Source organism: Candoia aspera, chromosome 12 (genome assembly GCF_035149785.1).
Source record: "Candoia aspera isolate rCanAsp1 chromosome 12, rCanAsp1.hap2, whole genome shotgun sequence".
Classification (NCBI taxonomy): domain Eukaryota; kingdom Metazoa; phylum Chordata; class Lepidosauria; order Squamata; family Boidae; genus Candoia; species Candoia aspera.
The window spans coordinates 17,216,404-17,240,843 of record NC_086164.1 but is presented as its reverse complement, the minus strand read 5'-3'; the positions used below and the strand labels follow the sequence as shown (position 1 = coordinate 17,240,843).

Genomic DNA, 24,440 nt, shown 5'->3' with positions numbered 1-24,440 from the left:
AATGGATGTGCACACTCCTTTTCCACACTCCAAGCTCTACTTCTGGACATAGGAATTGGAGCCAGCTATAACCTTCCATCTTGATCAAAGGATCGTTACCTTGTCATGGTGCTGGAGCTTGAGCACCTCAATGATGCCATGAGCTAAACCGTGAAGGGCCACCCAAGACGGGAAGGTCATGACAGAGAGGTCAGACTAAATGTGATCCCTGGGGAAGGTAATGGCAACTCACCCCAGTATTCTTGCCGTGAAAACTCAATGGATCAGTACAATCAAAGATATGTGGGTATACCATCGGAAGATGAGACCCCCAGGTCGGAAGATGGTCAAAATGCTACTGGGGAGGAACAGAGGATGAGTTCAACTAGCCCCAGACGTGATGACGCAGCTAGCTCAAAGCCAAAAGGACGGCTAGCGGCCGACGGTGCTGGTGGTGAACAGCAAATCCGATGTTCTAAGGAACAACACGCCATTGGAACCTGGAATGTAAGATCTATGAGCCAGGGCAAATTGGATGTGGTTATGGGTGAGATGTGAAGATTAAAGATAGACATTTTGGGCGTCAGTGAACTGAAATGGACTGGAATGGGCCACTTCACATCAAATGACCACCAGATCTACTACTGTGGACAAGAAGACCACAGAAGAAATGGAGCAGCCTTCATAATTAATAGTAAAGTGGCTAAAGCAGTGCTTGGATACAACCCAAAAAACGACAGAATGATCTCAGTTCGACTTCAGGGCAAGCCATCTAACATCACAGTGATCCAAATGTACGCCCCAACCACAAATGCTGAAGAAGCTGAAGTAGAGCAGTTCTATGAGGATCTGCAGCACCTACTGGACAACACGCCTAAAAGAGATGTTATTTTCATCACGGGAGACTGGAATACTAAGGTGGGCAGTCAAATGACCTGGAATTACAGGTAAGCATGGCCTGGGAGAACAAAACGAAGCAGGACATAGGCTGATAGAATTTTGCCAAGACAACTCACTCTGCATAACAAACACTCTCTTCCAACAACCTAAGAGATGGCTTTATAAATGGACTTCACCAGATGGACAACACCGAAATCAGATTGACTACATCCTTTGCAGCCAAAGGTGGCGGACATCTATACAGTCGGTAAAAACAAGACCTGGAGCTGACTGTAGTTCAGATCAGGAACTTCTTATTGCACAATTTAGGATCAGACTAAAGAGATTAGGGAAGACCCACAGATCAGCTAGATATGAGCTCACTAATATCCCTAAGGAATATGCAGTGGAGGTGAAGAATCGATTTAAGGGACTGGACTTAGTAGATAGGGTCCCGGAAGAACTATGGACAGAAGTTCACAACATTGTTCAGGAGGTGGCAACAAAATACATCTCAAAGAAAGAGAAAACCAAGAAGGCAAAATGGCTGTCTGCTGAGACACTAGAAGTAGCCCAAGAAAGAAGGAAAGCAAAAGGCAACAGTGATAGGGGGAGATATGTCCAATTAAGGAATTATGTTTAAACAAGCAATGCACGGAAGTGGAAGAGGACAGTAGAATTGGAAGGACAAGAGACCTCTTCCAGAAAATTAGAAACATCGGAGGTAAATTCCAGGCAAAAATGGGTATGATCAAAAACAAAGTTGGCAAGGACCGAACAGAAGAAGAAGAGATCAAGAAAAGGTGGCAAGAATATACAGAAGACCTGTATAGGAAGGATAACAATATCGGGGATAGCTTTGACGGTGTGGTCAGTGAGCTAGAGCCAGACATCCTGAAGAGTGAGGTTGAATGGGCCTTAAGAAGCATTGCTAATAACAAGGCAGCAGGAGACGACGGCATCCCAGCTGAACGGTTCAAAATCTTACAAGATGATGCTGTCAAGGTAATGCATGCTATATGCCAGCAAATCTGGAAAACACAAGAACGGCCATCAGACTGGAAAAAATCAACTTATATCTCCATGCCAAAAAAGGGAAACACTAAAGAATGTTCAAACTATCGAACAGTGGCACTCGTTTCACATGCCAGTAAGGTAATGCTCAAGATCCTGCAAGGGAGACTTCAGCAATTCATGGAGCGAGAATTGCCAGGTGTACAAGCTGGGTTTAGAAAAGGCAGAGGAACTAGGGACCAAATTGCCAACATCCACTGGATAATGGAAAAAGCCAGGGAGTTTCAGAAAAACATCTATTTCTGTTTTATTGACTATTCTAAAGCCTTTGACTGCGTGGACCGTAACAAATTGTGGCAAGTTCTTAGTGGTATGGGGATACCAAGTCATCTTGTCTGCCTCCTGAGGAATCTGTATAAGTAGCAACAGTAAGAACCGACCACAGAATGACGGACTGGTTTAAGATTGGGAAAGGAGTACAGCAGGGCTGTATCCTCTCACCCTACCTATTCAACTTGTACGCAGAACACATCATGCGACATGCTGGGCTTGAGGAATCCAAGGCTGGAGTTAAAATCGCTGGAAGAAACATTAACCATCTCAGATATGCAGATGATACCACTTTGATGGCTGAAAGTGAAGAGGAACTGAGGAGCCTTATGATGAAGGTGAAAGAAGAAAGTGCAAAAGCTGGCTTGCAGCTAAAGCTCAAAAAAACCAAGATTATGGCAACCAGCTTGATTGATAACTGGCAAATAGAGGGAGAAAATGTAGAAGCAGTGAAAGACTTTGTATTTCTAGGTGCGAAGATTACTGCAGATGCTGACTGCAGTCAGGAAATCAGAAGACGCTTAATCCTTGGGAGAAGAGCAATGACCAATCTCAATAAAATAGTTAAGAGCAGAGACATCACACTGACAACAAACGTCCGCATAGTTAAAGCAATGGTGTTCCCCGTAGTAACATATGGCTGCGAGAGCTGGACCATAAGGAAGGCTGAGAGAAGGAAGATCGATGCTTTTGAACTGTGGTGTTGGAGGAAAATTCTGAGAGTGCCTTGGACTGCAAGAAGATCAGACCAGTCCATCCTCTGGGAAATAAAGCCAGACTGCTCACTTGAGGGAATATTAAAGGCAAAACTGAAGTACAGTGGCCACATAATGAGAAGACAGGACATCCTGGAGAAGATGCTGATGCTAGGGAGAGTGGAGGGCAAAAGGAAGAGGGGCCGATCAAGGGCAAGATGGATGGATGATATTCTAGAGGTGACGGACTCATCCCTGGGGGAGCTGGGGGTGGTGACGACCGACAGGAAGCTCTGGCATGGGCTGGTCCATGGAGTCACGAAGAGTCGGAAGCGAGTAAACGAATAAACAAACAACCTTCCATACTTCCTGGGTCATTAGTCAATCTAATTCAACTTTTCCTGCTTCTGCTACCTTATGTTGCTTCAGATCCTAAAGTTAGGAATTAGTCACATTTTCTCCAAAGCTGCCCTGAAAACAGACATTGGCTGAATTCACGTATCAGTCCAAAGTATGGTTTCTTTTAATCATGATTTGAATGAACTTGATTAACAAATAATAGTAACAAGTCTTGGTTTATACCCAACAGCTGGGTTCACATGTCATGCTAACTCAAACCTGAACCAAAAACAAAGCTTATTGTAGTGCATTTTCTTAGCAAATAGAGATATATTTCCAACCATCTTAAAAATTCTAATAAAACTTTGTTGTAAACAAAAGTCATGTCAAAGCAAATACATTCTTTTTTCTCCTCTCTTCTTAGCTAAGACTCATCCAACGGTCATGCTGATTTTTACAAATTGTGCCAAAGTCTGAGAATGGAAGGATCGCTCCTAAAGATTATCCTCTATTCCATAAATAAGCCGATGTTTTGCCTTATTGTGAGCACCGTTATGGTGGGAGATAAAGTTTTACGGAGTGTTTCATTAATACCTATAGCAGGAAGAAAGCAGTAATTGTAAATATGTCTGAAATAGACAATTGCCAAAATCGTATTAAATAAACAAACAGCAGCACAATGGTCCACTAATTTAGGAAAGTTGTGGCAGGGACTTTGTAAAGACAGACTGTTGGAATACTCCTGGTTAGAATCCCCCAGGACAAAAAGTAGGTATGGCTTTTACAGAATCTCCACGCACAGATAGGACCATGCTGATCAAAAGAGTCTAAAGATAAATGCTTAGAGTCCAAATGGACAAGTAATATTTTATTAAGGAAATTACAGGCACCAATGGAAAACTTGCAGAAGGAAGGATCTCCCACCCAGAGATCTGTGTGATTCCCATCTTTATGTCATTCAGAAACACTCTGCCTTGGGGACAGAGTGAATGTGAAACCATCTTTTTGTCCTTTTGCTTGCTTTGTTTTGATCTTTTTTTGATTACTTTGCTCTTCTGATCTGTTGTATCGTTAATATGTTTATATATGACACTGATTTGATGGCACATAATCAAAAATATGAGCTGAACCAAACAGAAGAGTGAAGATGGAGTTCCTGGCTTGCTCTTTCTCCTTCTAATGTTTCTAGTGATCAATACGATAATACGAAGTGTTGACAATTTTGGATCTTTACCTCAAATAGGCTTAACACAACTATTTAGCTTGCAATTGTTTAAAAGCATGGATAATCCTGCCATGAATTTTGACAGTATGACCTTGGGGGGCCCAAGACTGATAACCCTGCCTTATTCTAAGCCCTTAATTCTTCCCCTGGTCATTCTGGAAAATGTAAAAATAAAAATTCAGATCTAAATAATGGCCAAGCAGCAACCCAGATCAATACTTCTGAATCCTCCAGTAGAAGCTATTGTTCCTTAAAAATCCAGTAAAAAGAAATACAAGTCATAACTTTATTTTTACAGCATCTGCCAGGAAGGTAAGCTTGCAAATATTTTGAATGTTGGTCAAATTCTTGGACTGTAATGCTCTGAATATACTTTTTTTCAATATATATGAAGTCTTACGCAACCGTAAAAGGGGAAAAAAGGAGACATCGTTCTGGTACTGTTTTTATTTGCTTTGCCCCTGTCCATCAGTGAGTCTGAAACCACATCCACATGCAGGGCTGTCTCCCATGATGACCTCTGGGACTGTCTGGCTCAAAGTGGTGAGAGGATCCAGACAAGCGTTCCCATCTGAATGATGGCTCAGCTCTGTTCTTCTGGCAAGAGGGTGTGAGTAAGATACACAGCTTCTCTGAACTGGTCAGAAGTTGAGCATGTTTGATTCACGAATGGGCCAGCCTCCAAGATCAGCTCCCAAACAAACAAGCATACTTTGGAACTCGAGTTCCGAAAATCAAATCAGGCATTTGGTAAGGAAAATCATCTCACAAAGAAAGGAAGCTGGAAAATGGAGCTTATCTAGGGCGTAGAGCTGGGGGAAACAAAGTCCTCAGTAGATGTGAGGTGTTTTCTACATTGCTAAGAATTGTGGACAAGAAGTAGACCATGAATTGTCTACAGACGAGAACGTTTCGACATTCTCATCAGATTTTGCAGCAGAATTAACACTACCATTTATAAGTCTTTCATTTATCAAAAATCCTCAAAACAATGTGTCTAAAAAGATACTGGGGCGGGGGGGATTCATGGCAAAAGCGGAGAGGAGAAACCCACCCTCCTGATTGGCTCTTGACAAGGGTGAAGTGGCTATTTTTCCCGTGCTCTGAGACTGTATGAAAATGCTGAGCATACTTCTCATCTAGAAGCTAAGCGACATTACATGTGTTGTCACGTAGACTAAGGTCTTGTCTGGGTGGGTTTGTGTGGACTGAGGGAACAGCTTAACTGAGATCAGCTATTTCAGAAAGGAGTTTTTCAGATTTTTTCCATTTCCTGAATTCTCTTCAACTTTGGTCCAGATTTATGACCTCACCACAGTGGTCTAAACCCTAAAGATGGAAAAATCTTAGCGCTACTTGTTCTGGGAAAGAGAGCTAGTCTTTAGCCTGCCCCATCCCAAGAGGTCATGCTACTAAAGTAATGGGCGACAGCACACCTAATTGCCTCTCCCTGGGAGGTGTGGGAAAGTGTAGGAGTGTTGTGAGAAGAGGGCTTGGAAACACCTCCTGGGAATCAGTGGAGACTCAAAGCACCACATCCTATATCTATGTACAGATAGTCCTTGTTTAGTGACAATTTGGGCCTGCAACTTGGTCAGTAAGCGAAGCAATCACTAAGTGAAACCACAACTGTGTATATCGTCTTATTTCAGCTTTCCTTCACTTTACAGACCTGTGAAGGTTGTAGAAGCAAGGATTGGTCATAAAGTTATTTTTTTCATCACTGTTGTAACTGCGAAAGGTTGCTAAACGAGGCAGTTGCTGAACAAGGACTATCTGTACATGCCATGTTAGAGAGGTTTGTTTGTTTTAAGATTTCTGGACAACTTGGATTAACCGCTAGGTGAAGTGGCAGAAGATGCATGGAAAGCTAGTATACTGGTTAAGATATTAGACTTGAACTGTAGAGGCTTAAGTTCAAGACCCACACAACCATGGAGAACACTGAATAACTTAGGACAGTCTCTCTCTCTCTCTCCATTCCCTCAACTATCACACAGGTTGCTGTAAGGATAAAATTAGAAGAAAAGGTCCTTTCAGAAAAAGGTTGCCCATAAATGCAATTAATCAATAGTTGTTTTTAAAAAATGGATTGGAATCATGATTTAGATTCCCATGCCACATGCAGGTTAACCAGATTTTGAATCTTAGGGTCATTGAACATGCCTTCAGTCCAAATGAGAATCTGAATTTGCACTCCCTAGTATGTATACACTTTTGACACATGCATACTGTTCAACCTGTATTTTGCACAACCAGAATTCTTTTCTCCAGTCACATGAATGGGGAAGTCACATGTGTGACATTCAGGAAGGGCATGCTCTTACCAACTGCATGCCCTCCCCCACCCCAACTCACTTCTGGGAGTGCCTGTTTGATGGATCTTTGCTTTGTTCTGTTGGGTTAAAATAATGGACTACTTATTAACTCAATTATTCTGAATGACTTTGGGTATCTAATTTCTTTCTTTTAAAACTTTACAACCTGTTGGCTTCCATCTCAGCCAAATCAAGGTGTCTATTAGTTGATGATCTAGGAGACATCCACCAGACCATTTTCTTCGTATGCTTTATTCTTACAGGAGTTCTGTGAAGATCCTCATCTGACTGTACACGGAATCAGTTCCCATGATTTACATCAAGGGAGACTGGGAAACTGTTGGTTTGTGGCTGCCTGTTCTTGCCTAGCTCTTCGGAAGAATCTCTGGCAAAAGGTATCCCTCCAGAGCCATGAATGATGCACTCCTTGGTTAAAATTTAAACATGGTATTCCAAGCCACACCACTTTGGGATGGTGGCCTCGGGCATGCCCCAGAACCTTCACATCAAAACAACCTTCCCACACCATAACAATACATGTTGCTGCTGGTTTAAGAAAAGGGATGATTTGTTTTTTGGTCTAGAAGGTAGGGGTGGAGGTTGAAAAGTGTGTGTGGTGGGTCAGTTCCGTTCCTGCAAATTTCTCCAATCGATTCAGGAGAATCCAGGTCTAATTTTTTTTTTTTTTAACAGAAAAACACGAATCATTTTGTAGTCAATCCATGGAGGAATATGGAGAATTTACCCATCTCTACCTTTAATGGGTAACCTTAATGTAGGTTTGAGAGGAAGTCAATCCCCTTTCATTACTATTCAACTGTCAGCTACAATTTTCCCTTATATGTATGGATTTTCTTCCTGAAATAAGCAAATGGATCTGGCTCACCAATGAATGTTTTCTGTCCTATGTTTGCTGTAGTTTATTTTCAGTTTCTTTGCATACCATAGGTGTTCCCAAATATTAAGGAACAGGACTGGGACCAAAAGAGGCCAGACAAACATGCTGGAATATTTCATTTCCGCTTCTGGTGCTTTGGAGAATGGATTGATGTGGTCATAGATGATCGGTTGCCAACTGTAGACAACAAACTGATCTACTGTTCTTCTAAGGACCCCAATGAATTCTGGAGTGCGCTTCTGGAAAAAGCTTATGCAAAGTATGTGGTGATCAACATGGTGTAATTGCAGTTCTGTCAGCCACCCAAATAAGTTCTTAATATTGGGATATTCATAAGGATTGTTCTCCTCTACAAAGACCTTGCAAAGAGCTCATACAACCCCTTCCCTACTTCAGATCCATTCCAGCGTAAGGAGCATAGAGTGGCAGAAGATTAGTGGATTAGAAGAGGGTCAATACTGCTGGCAAAGTTAACGAAAGATTTTCTGTTACTGTGTTACATTTTCATGGGAATTATTACAGGATCTTCCTTAACTGGACAGATCTAGACATGTATACTTGGAAGGAGAACATCTCACTCGCTGAATGAGTGAGCAAGACCACCACAAGGCTTGGTTTCCGATCTGATTTGGGGCTTCAGAAAATGTCCTGATCTAACTCAAGCTGAATCAGAAGCTTTTCATACTGCTCTGGGGGCTGAATCCAAAATGAGATTTAGGTGACGAAAGGTGCGACATAACTATGAACAGAACTGCAAAGAAATTTGCAACCAGGGACACATCCACATCACCTCATTTTGACCTGAAAAATACTAGTGGATATATTTGAACATGGGTCACATTCAGTGAAAGGAGTATACAGTCTGTTCAGTTCTGGCACCGAAAGCAAATTCACAGGGCCAAAATGTGTCCTAGAATAGCCTGTTCTTCCATTCTAAGCACATGCTCTTTTTTTCCTGGATCTTGATGATGATGGCTGAGGTTTTAATAAAAAATAAAGTAGATCCCACAAGCCTCAGATCTGCCTTTCTCCAATATCAGCAGTGCTATACAGTGAGGAAGAATGAAAGATTCAAGTTTTTAGGTGGGACTAAGGGAGATACAAATGCAGAAGACTTGGACCAGATTTCTTGCACTTAGAATACATGCAAAAAAGGAGACACAGCAGCTTGTGTCTGAGAAGAATGAATGTATGATTGAATGAATCCTGAGGGAAGCTGTGATGAGCTGGGTGGCATCCCGCATTCATACATGGTTGCAGAAATGATGGCAGTGGCCATCCCAACATATCTGTAGGCACAAGGTGAGAAAGACCAGCCTAAATGTCATGTGACACTATTCCCGCATACATAGTGTTGTTGCAATGCAGCACACAGCCAGTCAGTTACCAAGGAAACAGACTGCAAACCCCAGAATCCAACTATTGTTAAATTCTCTGCATCCTACCCCACATGGTCTTTTCATTTCTGCAAAGTTAGAGAATGTGGCAATGAAGGTAGCCCTCAAGCCTTCCAATGTCCTTCTGAAGTCCCAGCCACTTTGTTTTCTCTTCTATTATGTGTGAACCCTTGAAGAGTAAAAGGAGGTCAGATGTAGCAATAGGGAAGTGCATGGCAAAATCTTGTTCTGTGTGTCTGAAGATCTGCCTCACTTCCTCTCCAGGATGGCAGGCTCCTACGAAGCCTTGGATGGTGGCAGCACAGCTGAGGCAATTGTTGACTTCACAGGAGCAGTGGCAGAATCCATCAACCTGGCTGATGGTAATTATGACCACAGCATCATCGAGCAGGTGAAACTCTTTGAAGTCTTGCTGAAAGTTCATAAAAGGGGAGGCCTAATCAGCTGCTACATCATGGTAAGTGCAAGGAGAGCAGGCTGGATGAGTCTTTTGGTCTGTCATTGGTTCTTTCATCAAACTCAGCCCCACCAGGAAATCAACTCCACAGGAAGACTAAAACTACCTTTATTGAGATTGGCTCTAAAAACAGAATCTTGCAAGCCTAATTGTGTGGTACCTTCTCCCTTCATATACTCAAGTGAACCAGGGATGTATCTGCCAGAGCCACTTGTGAATGTTATCTCCTTTTTCTGGACTTAAACATATTTTCAGCCCCTTTGGCCTGCATATCTCCATCAGTCATCTTCTTTGCTCTCTCCACAAACTCAAGAAAAGAGGAAGGTGATTGAGGGTGACCTGGTTAATATGCCAGATAATCTCTGGCTTTGCCAGAGTGAGGTAGATAAACAGTAACTTCAGTTAGCAAATGAGCCTCTATGATAGCATCCTGAAACCCACCAAGCCATAGGCCCCCATCCCCAAAAGACAAAAGTATGCCTGCACATACATGCATCCAGAGGCATCTGCAGGATCTGAGACTTCTATCAAAAAGTTGAATGTGTTGGACTGTCACAGGCAAGCTCCACCCTTTGAGCATCACAGTGCAAGTACAAAAACAGCAAAGCTTGCATCATGTCAATGCATTTCTGCTTCCATCATTTGCTCCCCCTTGCACCCTCCCCCCGTGGACAGCACTTCATGCATTCATTCGCAGCAGCTCTGTAGCTACACAGCAGCTCAGTTTATGTCTAAACCAGTCCCAGTCCACCCCATCTTCCAGTATCAAATCCATAGTGTCTAGCAAAATTAGTGCCCCATCCCTCCCATTAAAACCCCCAGTGACTTAGGAATGAAGCTGCACTGCATACTTTGCAGGTCCCAGAGAGGGAGGCGGGAAGCAGGGCTGGAGGGAGAGGACGTTTTCCCTTCCATTTCAGCCCCTCTGCTTGCAGATTGCATAATAGTGCCACGACCCAAACCCAGAGGAGAATGCAGTTTTCTCAAAGGTTATGGCCTTTACAATAAAGAGGGGCACTGGCTGATTTGGGAGAGACTTTGAGTATGGAGAGTTAGCTATTTCAGCTCTGCAGGAGAAATGTTGTCCCTCCTCCTTTCCTTTAGGGCTGGGCAGAGACGTGCTGCTCCACGTTTTCTTACCAGTTCTCATTCAGTTGCATGAGAGGATTTAGCTTAGACAATTCTTTCCAAGGAGAAGAGAATTTCTGTGAAATTCTTATGGGCAGAGCATGGAGATCTTGCACCTTTTCAGGGACAAAGTGTCCAAGGGTTTTGTGCAAATGTCCTGCCTTTCCTTATACAGTCACCCTCCAGCTGTGACTTCTCCAGTTGAGCTTTTCCACAGCCATATTACCGTCAGCACTAAAGTGCAGCCCTTTCTTTGAAAAATCAGTATGGAACTTCTTTCCTCTGGAGAAAGCCAGACAAATTGTTTATCTCATTTGTCTGTCCACAAGTTGAGCGGAGAACCTCAAAATTGCTAGTCATAAATGACTTGACTTCCCCCACCTCATTCCAAACGGCCTTGTTCGGAGCCCCAAAATTCCCTGGAAAGGAGTTCAAGAGAAATTCTAGGTGACCAGTCCATCCTTCTCCACAACGCACCGTCAGAAGTTTCTATAGCAGTGTTTCTCAACCATGGCTGGCTGGGGAATTCTGGGAGTTGAAGTCCACACATCTTCAAGTTGCCAAGGTTGAGAAACACTTCTATAGGAATATAAACTTGAAAGGGACAAGGCGGCTAAAATGACATAACTGATGATGATATGCTTAGTTGAGAATGTACCACAAAACATCTCCAAATCCCCTGCAAGGATTGTTTTATAGGAGGATTTTTCTGGAGACAAATCCTTCTGGAAGGATTTCTGGGAAGGATTTGAGGTGAAAAGAAATTTGGAAACCACCAATGCAGCCACCATGGCTCCTGAAATGTTGAATGTGTAGAAATGTGATGTTCATTCCCTTTGGAATGGGACAAAAGATGAGTAATTCCTGGATTGGATTTTAGAGATTAAAATAAGACATTTCCGGCATCCTGTCCAAGCATGTTCTTGTTTACTTCCCATGTGTATAATCAACGTCTCACAAACTCAACTTTCTACATATCCTCACTGGCTCTGGGTAAACAAGCACTTAATGGTGATTGTCTTACCTTATAAAATCCAGAAGAGCAATGTTATAACAAAACAAAAAACCAGCACAAGAGCCTTCTAGTTGCATCAGACTAAGGATCCCTCAACGGCCAACCAGATGCTCCAAGCCCAATAAGCCAATTCTTACCCCAGTCCTGAAACACTGATTGCTGTCTGCAATTCAGCCACGCTAAGCAGCCTTTGAAAGCAAATGTTGTTAAGTCAGGAACAATCATTTAATGCTTAAGACAAAGTATCAAACTTAGACATCTGGCTGAAATTAGTGGGCACTGTAACCTCACTTCAAAGTTTAGTACCTGAACAGCATGAAGGGACATTTTATCATGCTTGGTGGACATGTAAAAAAGCTAAAAAAATTGGATCCAAATACATACTTTGATAGCAAGGATTTTAAAGATCAATATTCAGTGGAGGCTAGAACTTTTCCTTTTAGGATTAATGGATAAACAGAAAAAAGCCATGGAAGATAGGTAAAGGTAAAGGTTTCCCTTGACGTAAAGTCCAGTCGTGTCCGACTCTAGGGGGCGGTGCTCATCTCCGTTTCAAAGCCTTGGAGCCGGCGTTGTCCATAGGACACTTCCGGGTCATGTGGCCAGCATGACTCACGGAACGCCGTTACCTTCCCGCCGAAGCGGTACCAATTAATCTACTCACATTTGCATGTTTTCGAACTGCTTGGTGTGCAGAAGCTGGGACGAGCAACGGGAGCTCACCCCGCCGCGCGGTTTCGAACCGCCGACCTTCCGATCGACAGCTCAGCGGTTTAACCCGCAGCGCCACCGCGTCCCTACATATATTGAACAAAGATAGCTTTGTTCAATATATGATTATTGCAGCTAGATTACTATATGCACAGAGATGGAAAGATTCGACACTCCCCACCATGGAGGAATGGCTGGTGAAGCTGACAGATTTTGCTGAAATGGATAAATTGACTTTGTTGATTTGAGAAAAGAACATTATCTACATTTATTGGTGACTGGAAGCCTCTTATGGACATTTTGTGTAAAAATGAAAAAAAATGAATTTGTGATTTATGGTTTTGATGATTAGAGAGGATAGATTATAGAAAGAGTAATATGAAGTACTGTTAGAGACCAAGGTTAAAATATATTGTACTTATAACTGCTGTGAAGAATATCAAGCCACTTCCTTGTATCTTTTTCTTCATTTATTTTGCTTTAACTTTTTTTTTTATACTTTGTGCTTTTTCTTTGATTTCTTTTTCCTTTTCTTTCTTACTTTAATTTATACTAGTTTGTGTTACTTTTCATCTTTTTAAAAGCTTTAATAAAAATTATTTTCAAAGGAAGATTATGCCATCAAGCTTGCTTGTTTGTATTAAACAAGTGAGCTTGGATGAGCTTGAAAATACCTATTAATACTTGGGAAACCAAAGCTAGGAAATATATGTATGTATACGTATGTATATATACACACACACACACATATACACACATTGTGTGTGTGTATATATATATATATAGATTATATATTATATATCCCCCACAGAAGGAAACAATGGCAAACTACTTTCATAAGGTCACCAGCAACATGGATGTGCCCATATAATCAGCAGGAGCCAAGCTAGAACTGAGTTGATCTATTACAGATTTTGTGTAATTATTTGATTTCAATTTTTATTTTACTAAACCATAATAAAATACATTAATGTAACTATGGTCCTGGCTGGCCAAAAATATATGGCGAAGGTGGGTGGGTGGGGAATTATCAACACCAGCAAGGGAATCTCTATGGCCATATTTTGGATGCTTCTTGCAACAGAGATATGCCAGCAATTGCAGGACAGTTCAGGACACTTTGATCAACTTATTTATTTAATTTTGCCACCACCCATCTCCCCCCAAAAGGGGGGACTGGGCAGTTCACAACAAGGATAAAAACAAGCTTATCAAGGCATTTGGGTAATTCGGAGGTGGGGAGCTTGTCCCTCTTGTAATGGTCTGTGGGAATGACCTTGGGAGACAGGAGGAAGAGCTGCAGCCTAAACAATGGACAGATAAAATTTGACTCCGAAGGAGGCAGCGTGATGAAAGAAGGGACCTTCCCTAGTTTTCAGGAGGGTAAAAGTGAAGGATTATGCTAAAACCTACAAATGGCTAGACAGTACATAAAATCACTAAAGTCTACAGATGTTTCAAATTGATTTTAATGGTTTTTCTTCATTTGTCTTGAACTTGAGAGTTCTAAGCTCTGTGTAAGCTTAGTAATATAAGTACAGGTAGTCCTCAACTTACAACCATTTGTTTAACGATGGTCCAAAGTTACAACAGCCTCAGAATGGGTGCTTTACAGCCTATAAAGCACTTCCAAGTTTCTCAAAATGTCGCACCGTTCTCCCAGAGTCACATGATCACATTTTGAGCACATGGCTACCACTCACATTTATGACTGATTGCAGCATCCCACAGTCACGTGATCACATTTTGTTGCGTTTTTCGCCATTTTCCAGCAAAAAAACACCAATTGGTTAAGCTGGATTTGCTTAACGACCACTCTAAAAATGGTCATAAAATCAGATCTGGTCTCGTGGTGACATGACAAGCACAATGACTTACAATGGAAATTCCAGTCCCAATTGTGGTCATAAGTCGAGGACTACCTGTCCCCTTCAAAGCAGAATTGACTCCATGGCATTTATTCCTCCTTGACACCAGCTATTCATTCTAAGTTGAGACTCACTTCCCACATTTAGAAGAAATGGCTCCAGAAATCAGCTGAAACTGGAACCAATTTTCCAATGTTTCCATGTTCCAAAGCTTTTGTACAGTTTGCCCATAATGAACCTGCAGTAATTCTTATTTGCTTTCATGGGCATCTGAAGAAAAAATGCCTTATGACTAGGAATAAGCCCTCTTGAACTCAACGGGGCCTATGACTGATTAAGGTTGCACTGCCAATCACCTATATCCCATTTAGCCACAAAGTGAATATTAGCATACAGTCAGAAGGAGCAACTTCTAGAAGAGGTTGCTATTGATGAGAGAAACCAATAACGGCAATGAAAGTTTGCATTACTTGTGTTCATCTTATGCCTAGCCTTCATCCTCCCATGATTTTGAGGTTCAGACTGACAAGGGCTTAGTCAAAGGCCATTCCTATTCTGTGACATCAATCCTGAGGATGTCTCTTGGACAGAAGCACTTGTGCAGTGTGAAGTCTGATAAACTCTTCATGATCCGACTAAGGAATCCATGGGGAAACAAGGAATGGAAAGGAGCATGGAGTGATGAGTAAGTAATCCACACTTTAAGACTAAGAAGCATTAGTTCCTTGCTTTGAATAAATTACAGTGCCCTTCCTAGGAGCTGAAAGTTACTCACTAGCAAGCATGGAAACATTTAGGTGTGAAAACAAAAGAAAAACCTTCTGGGTAGCGAAGGCGGTTTGAGATATTTAAAAAATTAATGAGGATACAAAGCTATTTATTTTCCTTAAGGACTAGGATGAAGAGATGGTAGAATACTTAGCATGTCTGTAGAAGACAGACACAGACACTGGGTAGGCACTGCATATTGAAGACAGAAAAAAAATCGAAATGATCTTAATGGGTTAGAGAAGGGGAATGGAAAAAGCGGAATGAAACTTGATAGAGGCGAAAATTCTCCATTTAGGAAATAGAGGACGAGAGATGTTTTACTTGCTAAAAGGAGTTCGTGGGAAGAATCTTGAAACAGAAGTTGACTTCACACTGAATATAAGCCAGTCATATGATGCAGCTCCTAGAAAAACAAATGCAATTTTAGACCCTCCCAACAAATAGTTTCCGCATCACCTAAGTTAATTGTTCCATCAAATTCGCCACCATTTAACACCACCTCAAGTACTTGTGACCAGACCTGGATACGTTGTAAGAAAAATTCAGAGAAACTGAAAATCATGTTCAAAGAAAGGCAGTGACCACAGGCTGGAGACTAAATCTTAAGAGAAGGAAGGGTTTGTGCCAGTTCAAACTGCAGATATCAAGTTTTTTATTTATCCAAGTTTATCCAAGTTTCTAATCCATTTTTTTTCCTGTCACCTCTCCTTCCAGGACAGGTTTTTGACAGCCTACAGAAAAAAAAGCAGGATTGTCCCTGGGTTCCTTTTATTTATTTTCTATCCCACCTTTATTATGTTTATAAATAACTCAAGGCAGCAAACGTCCCTAATGCTCCTTCCTCCTATTTTCCCCACAACCACCACCCTGTGAGGTGAGTTAGGCTGAAGGAGAGTGGCTGGGCCAAGGTCACCCAGCCGGCTTCGATGCCTACGGCAGGACTAGAACTCTACCACGCCTGATTGGCTCTTGGGCTGAGAGAGAGGGACTGGCCCAAGGCCATCCAGCTGGCTTTCCTGCCTAAGGCAGGACTGGAACTCACCATCTCCTGGTTTCTAGCCTGTAGGAAACTGCTTTGTAAACAGATTGGAGGAGGAAAAGTAGATGAGAAGCCACTCCATTTTTTTCCAGGTTTAAACAGTTTAATTGTATTTAATGTTCAGAAAAGAAGGGGATAGAATGAAAGTGTAAAACCTGATACCATGAAATAACCTATCTCTAATTCTCTCCTTGAGAGCCAGTTTGGTGTAGTGGTGAAGGCATCAGGCTAGAAACCAAGCAAGGTTTTTCAGAAGTGGTTGGCCATTGCCTCCTTCCTAGAGCTGAAGAGAGTGACTGGCCCAAGGTCACCCAGCTGGCTTCGATGCCTAAGGCAGAACTAGAACTCTCATACCATGCCTGATTGGCTCTTGGGCTGAGGGAGAGGGGACTGGCCCAAGGTTCACCCAGTCAGCTTTTGTGCCCAAGGTGGGACTAGAATTCTCAGTCTCCTGGTTTCTAGCCCACTGCCTTAACCACTAGACGAAAGTTAACAAAATTTATTGGAGAGACCAGGCTCAAGTTACACAAATCTCAGCTAATGGATAACTTTCACTTTTAGAACTCAATTTATCCCTTAACTAATTAAGGCAGAGATCCTCCCACCCCACCCGAAGGCCTCTTAGCAGACGAACTGCTGAATTAACTTGAACTGGCAAGGAGGCTGTTCTCTTGGCTAGCAAGGCATAAATGTCCAGGTGGCCAAGGTAGGAACATACCATGACAGAGAATTTGCTTTAAAAATGATTTCAAAGCAGATAATTTTGGTAAAAATTCTTACCCAGAGATGTTCTTCCAGTTCACTGATAAGGTGGTTGAGGTCAATGGTCTATCATTGGACAATGTCTCATTAGACCATCCTCTCTCCTATGATCTACAATTTCCCTGACTTTATACACTTCCATTAAATCACAGGAGGGGTCTCTTCACATGGGGCCTTTGTGGATTGTAAAGAATAAGCTTAAAGTGATGGAAAGATGCGCCAAGGAAAACACCAGTGCTGGTGCCCCCTTTGCAGCCCCCCACAAAATATCTCAAAAACACCATTAAGAGGAATTTAAAAGGAACTGTCCATCACCTGAGGATGAAGTAGAAAACAAAAAGTCGCTTTCACAAAAAAAAAATTGAGAAATCACACTGAAGTTTTGGAATAGCATCTCTGGCTAAAGGGAACAAAAGAATACCGATTAGAACGGTGTCTCTCAACCTTGGCCACTTTAAGCTGTGTGGACTTCAACTCCCAGAATTCCCCAGCCAGCTTTGCTTTAAAAAGATCTTAAAGTTGCTAAGGGTGAGAAACACTGGGTTAGGTAGTTATCATTCTTGGAGACCCTTGAGAAGCAGTCACAGTTGGCTTCTCTTGTCCATGACAGACCATTAGTCTGAATGCTAGCAGCTTTTATATTTTTAAAAAATAAATAAATTAAACAGGTGTTTAACTTATTTTATTCTTCTTTTAGATCTGAGGAGTGGAAAAGAGTAAGCAAATCAGAGCGCACAAGTTTAGGACTCACCTTTGAAAATGATGGAGAATTTTGGTGAGCAAAGACACCCCATTACTGCAGCGTAGCTTATCTCCCATGCATTTGGGGCCCTGAAAGCTTCCTCACATTTCACACACTTTTTTTGTCCTCAGCCCTTAATGTCCTGCTTCAAAGGTGGTAATACAAAAACTGACTGTCCAAAGTAATTAACTCCATAGGTAAGCCTGGAATCAAGTACAATGATCTAATTTCAAACCAGGCAACTTTCCAAATGTAAGACTGAGGTGAAATCCAGAAGCAGTCCAACAGGAAGTTGCCTGTGTTCAGAATGCAGGATTAAAGTTGAGAGAGACTCGGGCCCAGAAGGCCAGTTTAAAGATGTTGCTCTAGCAGTAATCTGCTCCAGATTGAAGTCTTATGTTTCAGCCTGAGAGCCACACCCAACCACTAATCTTTAGAAGAAATCCAGAAAAGCTATTCAAAACTAATAATCTGTCCAGAGTGGACCAGCTGGTCTCCAGGAGTTCTTGTGATCTAACCCTTCATTAGGTATCTTCACTCTCAAGCATCTGACCTGGTATTCTTCCATTAAGTTGACTCCGATGACCTTTCTCCTGGTGTGCCTGAGGTGTTGGAATCCTGAGGCATTACTTCATCTCAAGGAAAATTACTCACCCACAATACTTTCTGCCACATCTCCTCCCTCCAGTTCCACTAACAATCTTGCCTGTTAATACTCCCACGGACTTTCTCTCATTCTCACTTGGCCCAACAAGAAGTTCAACCCCACCTTTTCTTCATAAAAGCAACCATGGAGGTGGTTAGGAGAATGGGTCTCCGGATACAAGGTGTAGTACTATCCTGATCCAAATTCTCAATCCTGCACTTTAACTGTCATTACTTGTAAGAAGGAAAAAACAAACCCAACGTAAGTACCTGTACAAAAAATAGGTATCTGCATGTTTCGCTTCCATCCCTAACTATGTCAATTTAAAGGAAGCAGACATGCTAAGTTAAAGAATAGCTGTGGAAAGAGAAACGGTTATATACCGCTTGTAACTTCTGTAAGGTTTGTAAGCAAAGAAAAATAGTAAACTGCAGTTGCTGAATCAATGTCTATATGTATTTAGTTTTGCTTCCAATAACCCTTAGTGATTTTATCTTATCTGCACAGGAAGCTACTTTGCCCTGGTACAAATTCCCATCATTCATTCATTCCCTCTTCTATGCTGCTCAACTTCCAATTGCTCAGAGCAGTGAACATAGGAAAAAAAAAACAAAGCAGAAAATTCAAAACTGCAACACTCAACAGTATGTCTCACAATGACACTACCCTATGAGTAGATTCCAACATCTAACATTCCCTGAATGCTTTCTCCCAGATCCATGTTTTTATTTTGTTACAGAAACCCACCAGGGAGGAGATAACTCACATAAATAAGAGGAGCTGTCCATTAAGAGGATCACTGCTCTTGCAAAGAACCTACTATGGGTCCCTGGTGGGACTCTTTTGGAGATGGCATCTTCAGCAGGATCTCTTCCAGATCTTACCAGATGGGCAGGTTTAGTGAAGAACAGGCAATCTCAATGATAACTGGGCCTTTAATTATGTAGGAAAAAGAATAAAATGATCACTTACATCAGAGAATCTTAGCTGTTGAGAAGCAAACCGACAAGCCATTGCTATTTGTAAAGCCCTGTTCGGTGCTTGCTGAGCAATCTGAGATGCGACTAGAACATTGACCTGGTCAGATGTACAGAACCAAGTCAGTCTGTCCTTTTCTGCAGTCAATGACCCATATTCCATTTAGAAAAGCATCAAGGTTAAAACATGCTACATAAAATAAAGCTAAGTATTATAACAGTGACTTTTCAGAAGTTGCTCAATAGCAACTTAGGATCCCTAGAAAACATGACCACTAAAAACTGTGGGAAGTGACCATCAGCAAACCTGGCTGGTCTCTGGTTGTCCTTTAATAATTCTTAGGACTATGTACATCTGCAGGGATTCCTAAGATTCTGAGCTCCATTCCTCCAGATCCTTCAGGGAAAGAATTGAAAAGATTTATGAAAAAAGGAAAATAAGCTTTGGTTTGTTTTCCAGCCTCAGCTGATCTCAGAACTAGGGAGTGGACTGTACATTTTTGGAAAAGAATGTTATTTTTATATCACTAAAGAAGCATTCCCTACTGACCCACCCACCAATTAAACAATATGCTTAGGATTTATTTTTTTTTTATGCACTTTGGGTCAGGATGACATTTGAAGACTGGTGCAAGAACTTCACTGATGTGGACGTCTGCCGGATTGTGAACACATCCTTCTTCAGTATCCATAAGACCTGGGAAAAGAAAATGATGCGTGGACAGTGGACAAAGAATCCAGACCCCTTGTTAAATCACTCTGGGGGATGTTTAAACAACAAAGCCACTTTTCTCCAAAACCCTCAGGTTGGAACCCATTTATCCTTGTACTTTCATCTTCATCTTTCCAGAGCTGAAAGAATTATGCAAACTTGTAAGGATGCACAGCTCCCCCCACCCCCAGGCCAAGGATTATAGTTGGCTTTTTAGTGATGACTGTTTTTAGTATGTGGTACCTGGGACATGACTTGACATTGGGGTTGGGAAGGACAAGACAGGGTAAAACCATCTTTGGGCTTCATTCTCTTTATATTTACATGAATGTTAATTCATTGGAAACAGCAAATAAATCTACTCCTTATGCATGTAGTAAGGTCCATGCAGCCATTCAGATTTTTTTTAAAAAGCAAATGCATTCAGAGCAGGCATGGACATGCATGTAACACCTGTCCAGTACTCTTTAAAGCAGCTACATCTTTTCTTGGGATTGCATAGCCATCTCCATGGCTAACATGAGAATTCAGAATTTAGCATTAAATCCTGAAAAGTTTTTTTGGGGGGTGGAGGGGTAGAATTGCTTGGATACACACATGCCAGAAGTTCCACTTTTGAAGTTGTGGGTAAGATATAACCAGTTGGCAGTAGCTATATCCTCTGGCCATGGGAAGGTGTAATAGTGGTCCATATTATTTTCCTTGGGTTCTCGCCTCGCCCATTGTGCTGCTTTTATGCATTGTGCAGTTTAAAAACTCTGCATAAATATTGCACTTAACTACGTATCCAAAGACATCTCTAGGCTTTTTCTCTCCAGATACTGTACACATTTCTACAACTACTGCAGTACTTTTTCCTACAATGAACTGCATTGTGACATTTGGAGAAATTAAACTTCTGGTGACTAATTCCATTAGAACTTTTTGTATCAAAGTTCCCAGATTCCACAGCCAGTCAACCTTATTTGAAAGTAGGCACCCATCATTTTCATTCCTGCAACTACCCCAGGATGAACAGTATCGATCCAGTTCCATAGGGTTTAAGAAGAATAAAACTAGCATAGAAAACTAATCCTTGGACTGAGTCCTACAGGTTTAACTTTTGATCCATCTCTTGTCCATAGCCTTATTCCACTACATTCATCAGCACGTCAACCCTGGAGTTAGGTTACTTACATTTTTCTGGCATTCCATCTTCCAACATTGGCCAAGCAGATACCTTCAGAGGCTCCATCAATAAGGCTGATATAGTCTCCTGTAAGTCAGAATTAGTCTCCATCAGAGACATGTAGTATCACATGACAATAAGAGTTTAGCAATCTAGATTGCTAAACATATCAGGCAAAGACTATCAGCCATGCAACTTTTCATCATGCTTAAAAGCCTAACACATTCTTAGTCAAATGTTTTACTTTCCAAATGAAAAGGCGTAATGAATGCTTCTGGGTTTTCTTGGAGAACTCAGCCTTTCCAAATTTAGTTTTTTCCAGGTGTGTTGTACTTCAGCATTCAAAGGGCCTACAAGCTGGGAGATGACGGAGATTGATCTTCAACACATCTGGATTGCACTCAGTTGGGGAAAGTTGTGTTAACTGCTATGTAAGGTTGCTATATACAAACACATGTATAGCACTGGAAAGATCTAATGTCAGTTTGTTCACAGAAGTATCACCTTGCACAAAGTCTTAGTAACAGAACTGCTTCCCAGCTCTTTGATTACGTCTATTTTCATAGACCATACTCATAGCAGCTTGGTCTGTTTCTCTTACTTTTTCAGTACATCTTTGATGTGAAGAAGGTAGAGGACCAAGTGTTGATCTCGCTACAGCAGAAGGACCAACGTATTCACAAGAAAGAAGGTGCAGGAGCTAACCTTTTTATTGGCTTTGAAATCTTCAAGGTAGGTCTCTATCTGCCTGCCCTCAAGACAATTGCCCTGAAGATAACATGTTGTATTTTTTACTCATGTGGCAGAAACAGCAAAAAGACCTATCTTCATGTACAGGTAGTCCTCACTTAATGACCACTCATTCAGCAACCAAAGTTATGACAGTGCTGAATGAATGGGACTTACAATCAGTCCTTGAAATTCCAGCCATCAAAACATCCCCCTGGTCACATGATTGCAGTTCAGGTGCTTGGCAACTAATGCACAATCACAAGGGTTACAGCAGCATCCCGCAGTCACATGATCACCATTTGCAATCTTCACTGCCTGCTTCCGACAAGCAAAGTCAACAGGGAAGCTGGCAGGAAGTTGCAAGTCACAGTCATGTGATGTCACGTTTTATAACCATGCAGGACTTGCTTAACAGCAACCCGAACTGTTGTCATAAATCAGCATGATCACTTGGATTTTCTGCTTTATGACCACGCCACTTACCAATGGAGTTGCCAGTCCCAATTACCGTAGTTAAGCAAGGACAACCCGTAAGATTGTTTTCACATGCATGCCCTGAACAAGCGTTTGAGTGCAGTTCAGCTTAATTGTTGGAGCCCAACATATGAAAATAGCTTTTGACAAGCCAAGTACCCTGTGAATAAGAACGTATCATACCCACATCTGCTTTCCAATCTTAGGTGGAAGATAATAGAGAATATCGCTTGCACCAGTTGAAAATACAAGAGAGGATAACTAACTTCAACTACATTAGCAATCGCATTGTGTACTTGAAGGTGCTTCTCAAGCAAGGCCGATACCTTTTGATCCCAACCACCTTTGCCCCAAACATTGAAGAAGAATTTATTCTGAGGCTCTTCACAGATGTTCCATCAGAACTTAGGTACTGCTACTACTGGCAATAGGACATTGTTTTCTCTTCCCCACTTTTTCTAGCCCTAGCTGAAACTTCCAAGTATTTGATAAGGGAAAACTGATGCAATGCATGAAGGAAACGAGGTAATTCATGGAAATACAGTGAACAAGATGAATGCTTCAAACACTTTGGTGGTGACTGCATTTTGTGTGTGTGTGATGAAAACGGTGTTCTTTGTCTTCCCATGATTTTCATTCATTTTGGGGCACTTCTCCACACTGTAAAATAATCAGAGGTATTAGGTATACAGCTAGGTGATACCATGGAATGACAAACATCATTTGAAATGCATTGAAATTAATCATCCATAGAATGTGTTGGTTCTAATTTTTATCATCATAAATAGCTGATGGCTAACAGACAATATCTGGAGTGATTCAACACAATGAACTAAAATAAAGCCATCATTGTGTATGATTTAGCAAGTTTTATTTTTAGCCCTGTGTATATCAACTATGCTTCATTTAACAATCATGGCTAATCCTTGGCTTGAACATATTGTATTAACTAAGCCATAAAGCTCAGTATTCTATGTGGAATGTGTGTATCTACTAACCTTTCTCTGGAACCTACAGACCTATTTCACTTTGATATTTCAGGGAGCTGAAGCTGAATAAACCCAGGTTGACTTTTCTGGATATCCTGCTTGGTGTCCCTAAGAGGGTGTCCCTTGTTAAAGTCTACAGAGTAGAAGGACTCCAGAGTCAAGACAGTCAAGGGGGTAAGAACTGCCAAAATGTCATCCGAGTTAATAAAATATTGAGAGAAGCCAATATTGATAAATTCATTCCTTCCTTAGCTGAGAGTGCCCAGCCATGGTTCACTGTGTTGCTTAACTCCACACAGTGCAGAGTTATAAAAAGTCTAACCCAGTGTTTCTCAACCTTAGCAACTTTAAGGCATGTGGACTTCAACTCCCAGAATTCCCCAGCCAGTCATGCTGGCTGGGGAATTCTGAGAGTTTAAATCCACACATCTTAAGGTTGCGAAACACCAGTCTAACCACTTAGAACTCTCCATGCTTGATTCACGCTTAATGGTTTTCAGTGTAATGCAGAAATGAGCATGTGAATGGCTCAAACTACAGTAATAGAGATCCTTTTGGTTACTGAGCATTTGTCCATGCTCTTGTATGTATCAAGCAGCAACTGCTGGTTTTGCTAAATATATTCTTTTGCTGATAAAGCTGTAATTGATTTCTGCCTTTATCCGGTCCTAATTATACTAGCACACAGGCAATGCAGAAGCCAATTACTTAGAAATCAAGCAGTGCCCTCTGCTGTCTAAATACTGTTTGCTTTTCTGCTACTCTCTTCTATGAAACAAAAACCCCTATAGATCAGATTGTTTGCCCCTCAGCCAGAATTAGATCTTAGTGTGAGCCATTTGCTAACCCGACATTTTCCCCATCAGCCTGCTCTGGATTATTTTAAAAGGAAAAAAAGAAAACTGGAACCAGATGAAGGCTGGGACTATCTGAAAGCACTGCCAGAGTTTGAGGGATACCAGGAAGGAAGATAAACTGAAGGAATCAAAGATGACCGATATGGGCATGATAACAAAGGGCAAAAGGCATGGAATGTTGAAAATGCCTTATAAACTGTGTGCCTTTCATGTGTCCTGAATCCGGTTGAGGGTCACCCTCTTCACCGATGAAGACAAAGGGGTTAGCAGGGCTAAAGGAATCTGATGCCATTGCATTAAAATATAAACAATTAAATT

The 24,440-nt window shown here is 41.6% G+C and overlaps 1 protein-coding gene across 2 annotated transcripts in view; it reads left to right on the top strand.

Annotated features, from left to right (window-relative positions):
• The window catches only part of CAPN6 (calpain 6), a 76,454-nt gene that overhangs the window by 27,411 nt on the left and 24,603 nt on the right, over positions 1 to 24,440 (top strand). For both annotated transcript variants that reach the window (XM_063313422.1, XM_063313423.1), the window contains exons 3-11: positions 7,043 to 7,174; positions 7,728 to 7,936; positions 9,339 to 9,531; positions 14,745 to 14,938; positions 17,523 to 17,600; positions 19,801 to 19,996; positions 21,680 to 21,802; positions 22,483 to 22,685; positions 23,318 to 23,439. In XM_063313422.1, coding sequence (XP_063169492.1) covers positions 7,043 to 7,174; positions 7,728 to 7,936; positions 9,339 to 9,531; positions 14,745 to 14,938; positions 17,523 to 17,600; positions 19,801 to 19,996; positions 21,680 to 21,802; positions 22,483 to 22,685; positions 23,318 to 23,439 — 1,450 coding nt within the window. The remainder of the gene's footprint in view (positions 1 to 7,042; positions 7,175 to 7,727; positions 7,937 to 9,338; positions 9,532 to 14,744; positions 14,939 to 17,522; positions 17,601 to 19,800; positions 19,997 to 21,679; positions 21,803 to 22,482; positions 22,686 to 23,317; positions 23,440 to 24,440) is intronic.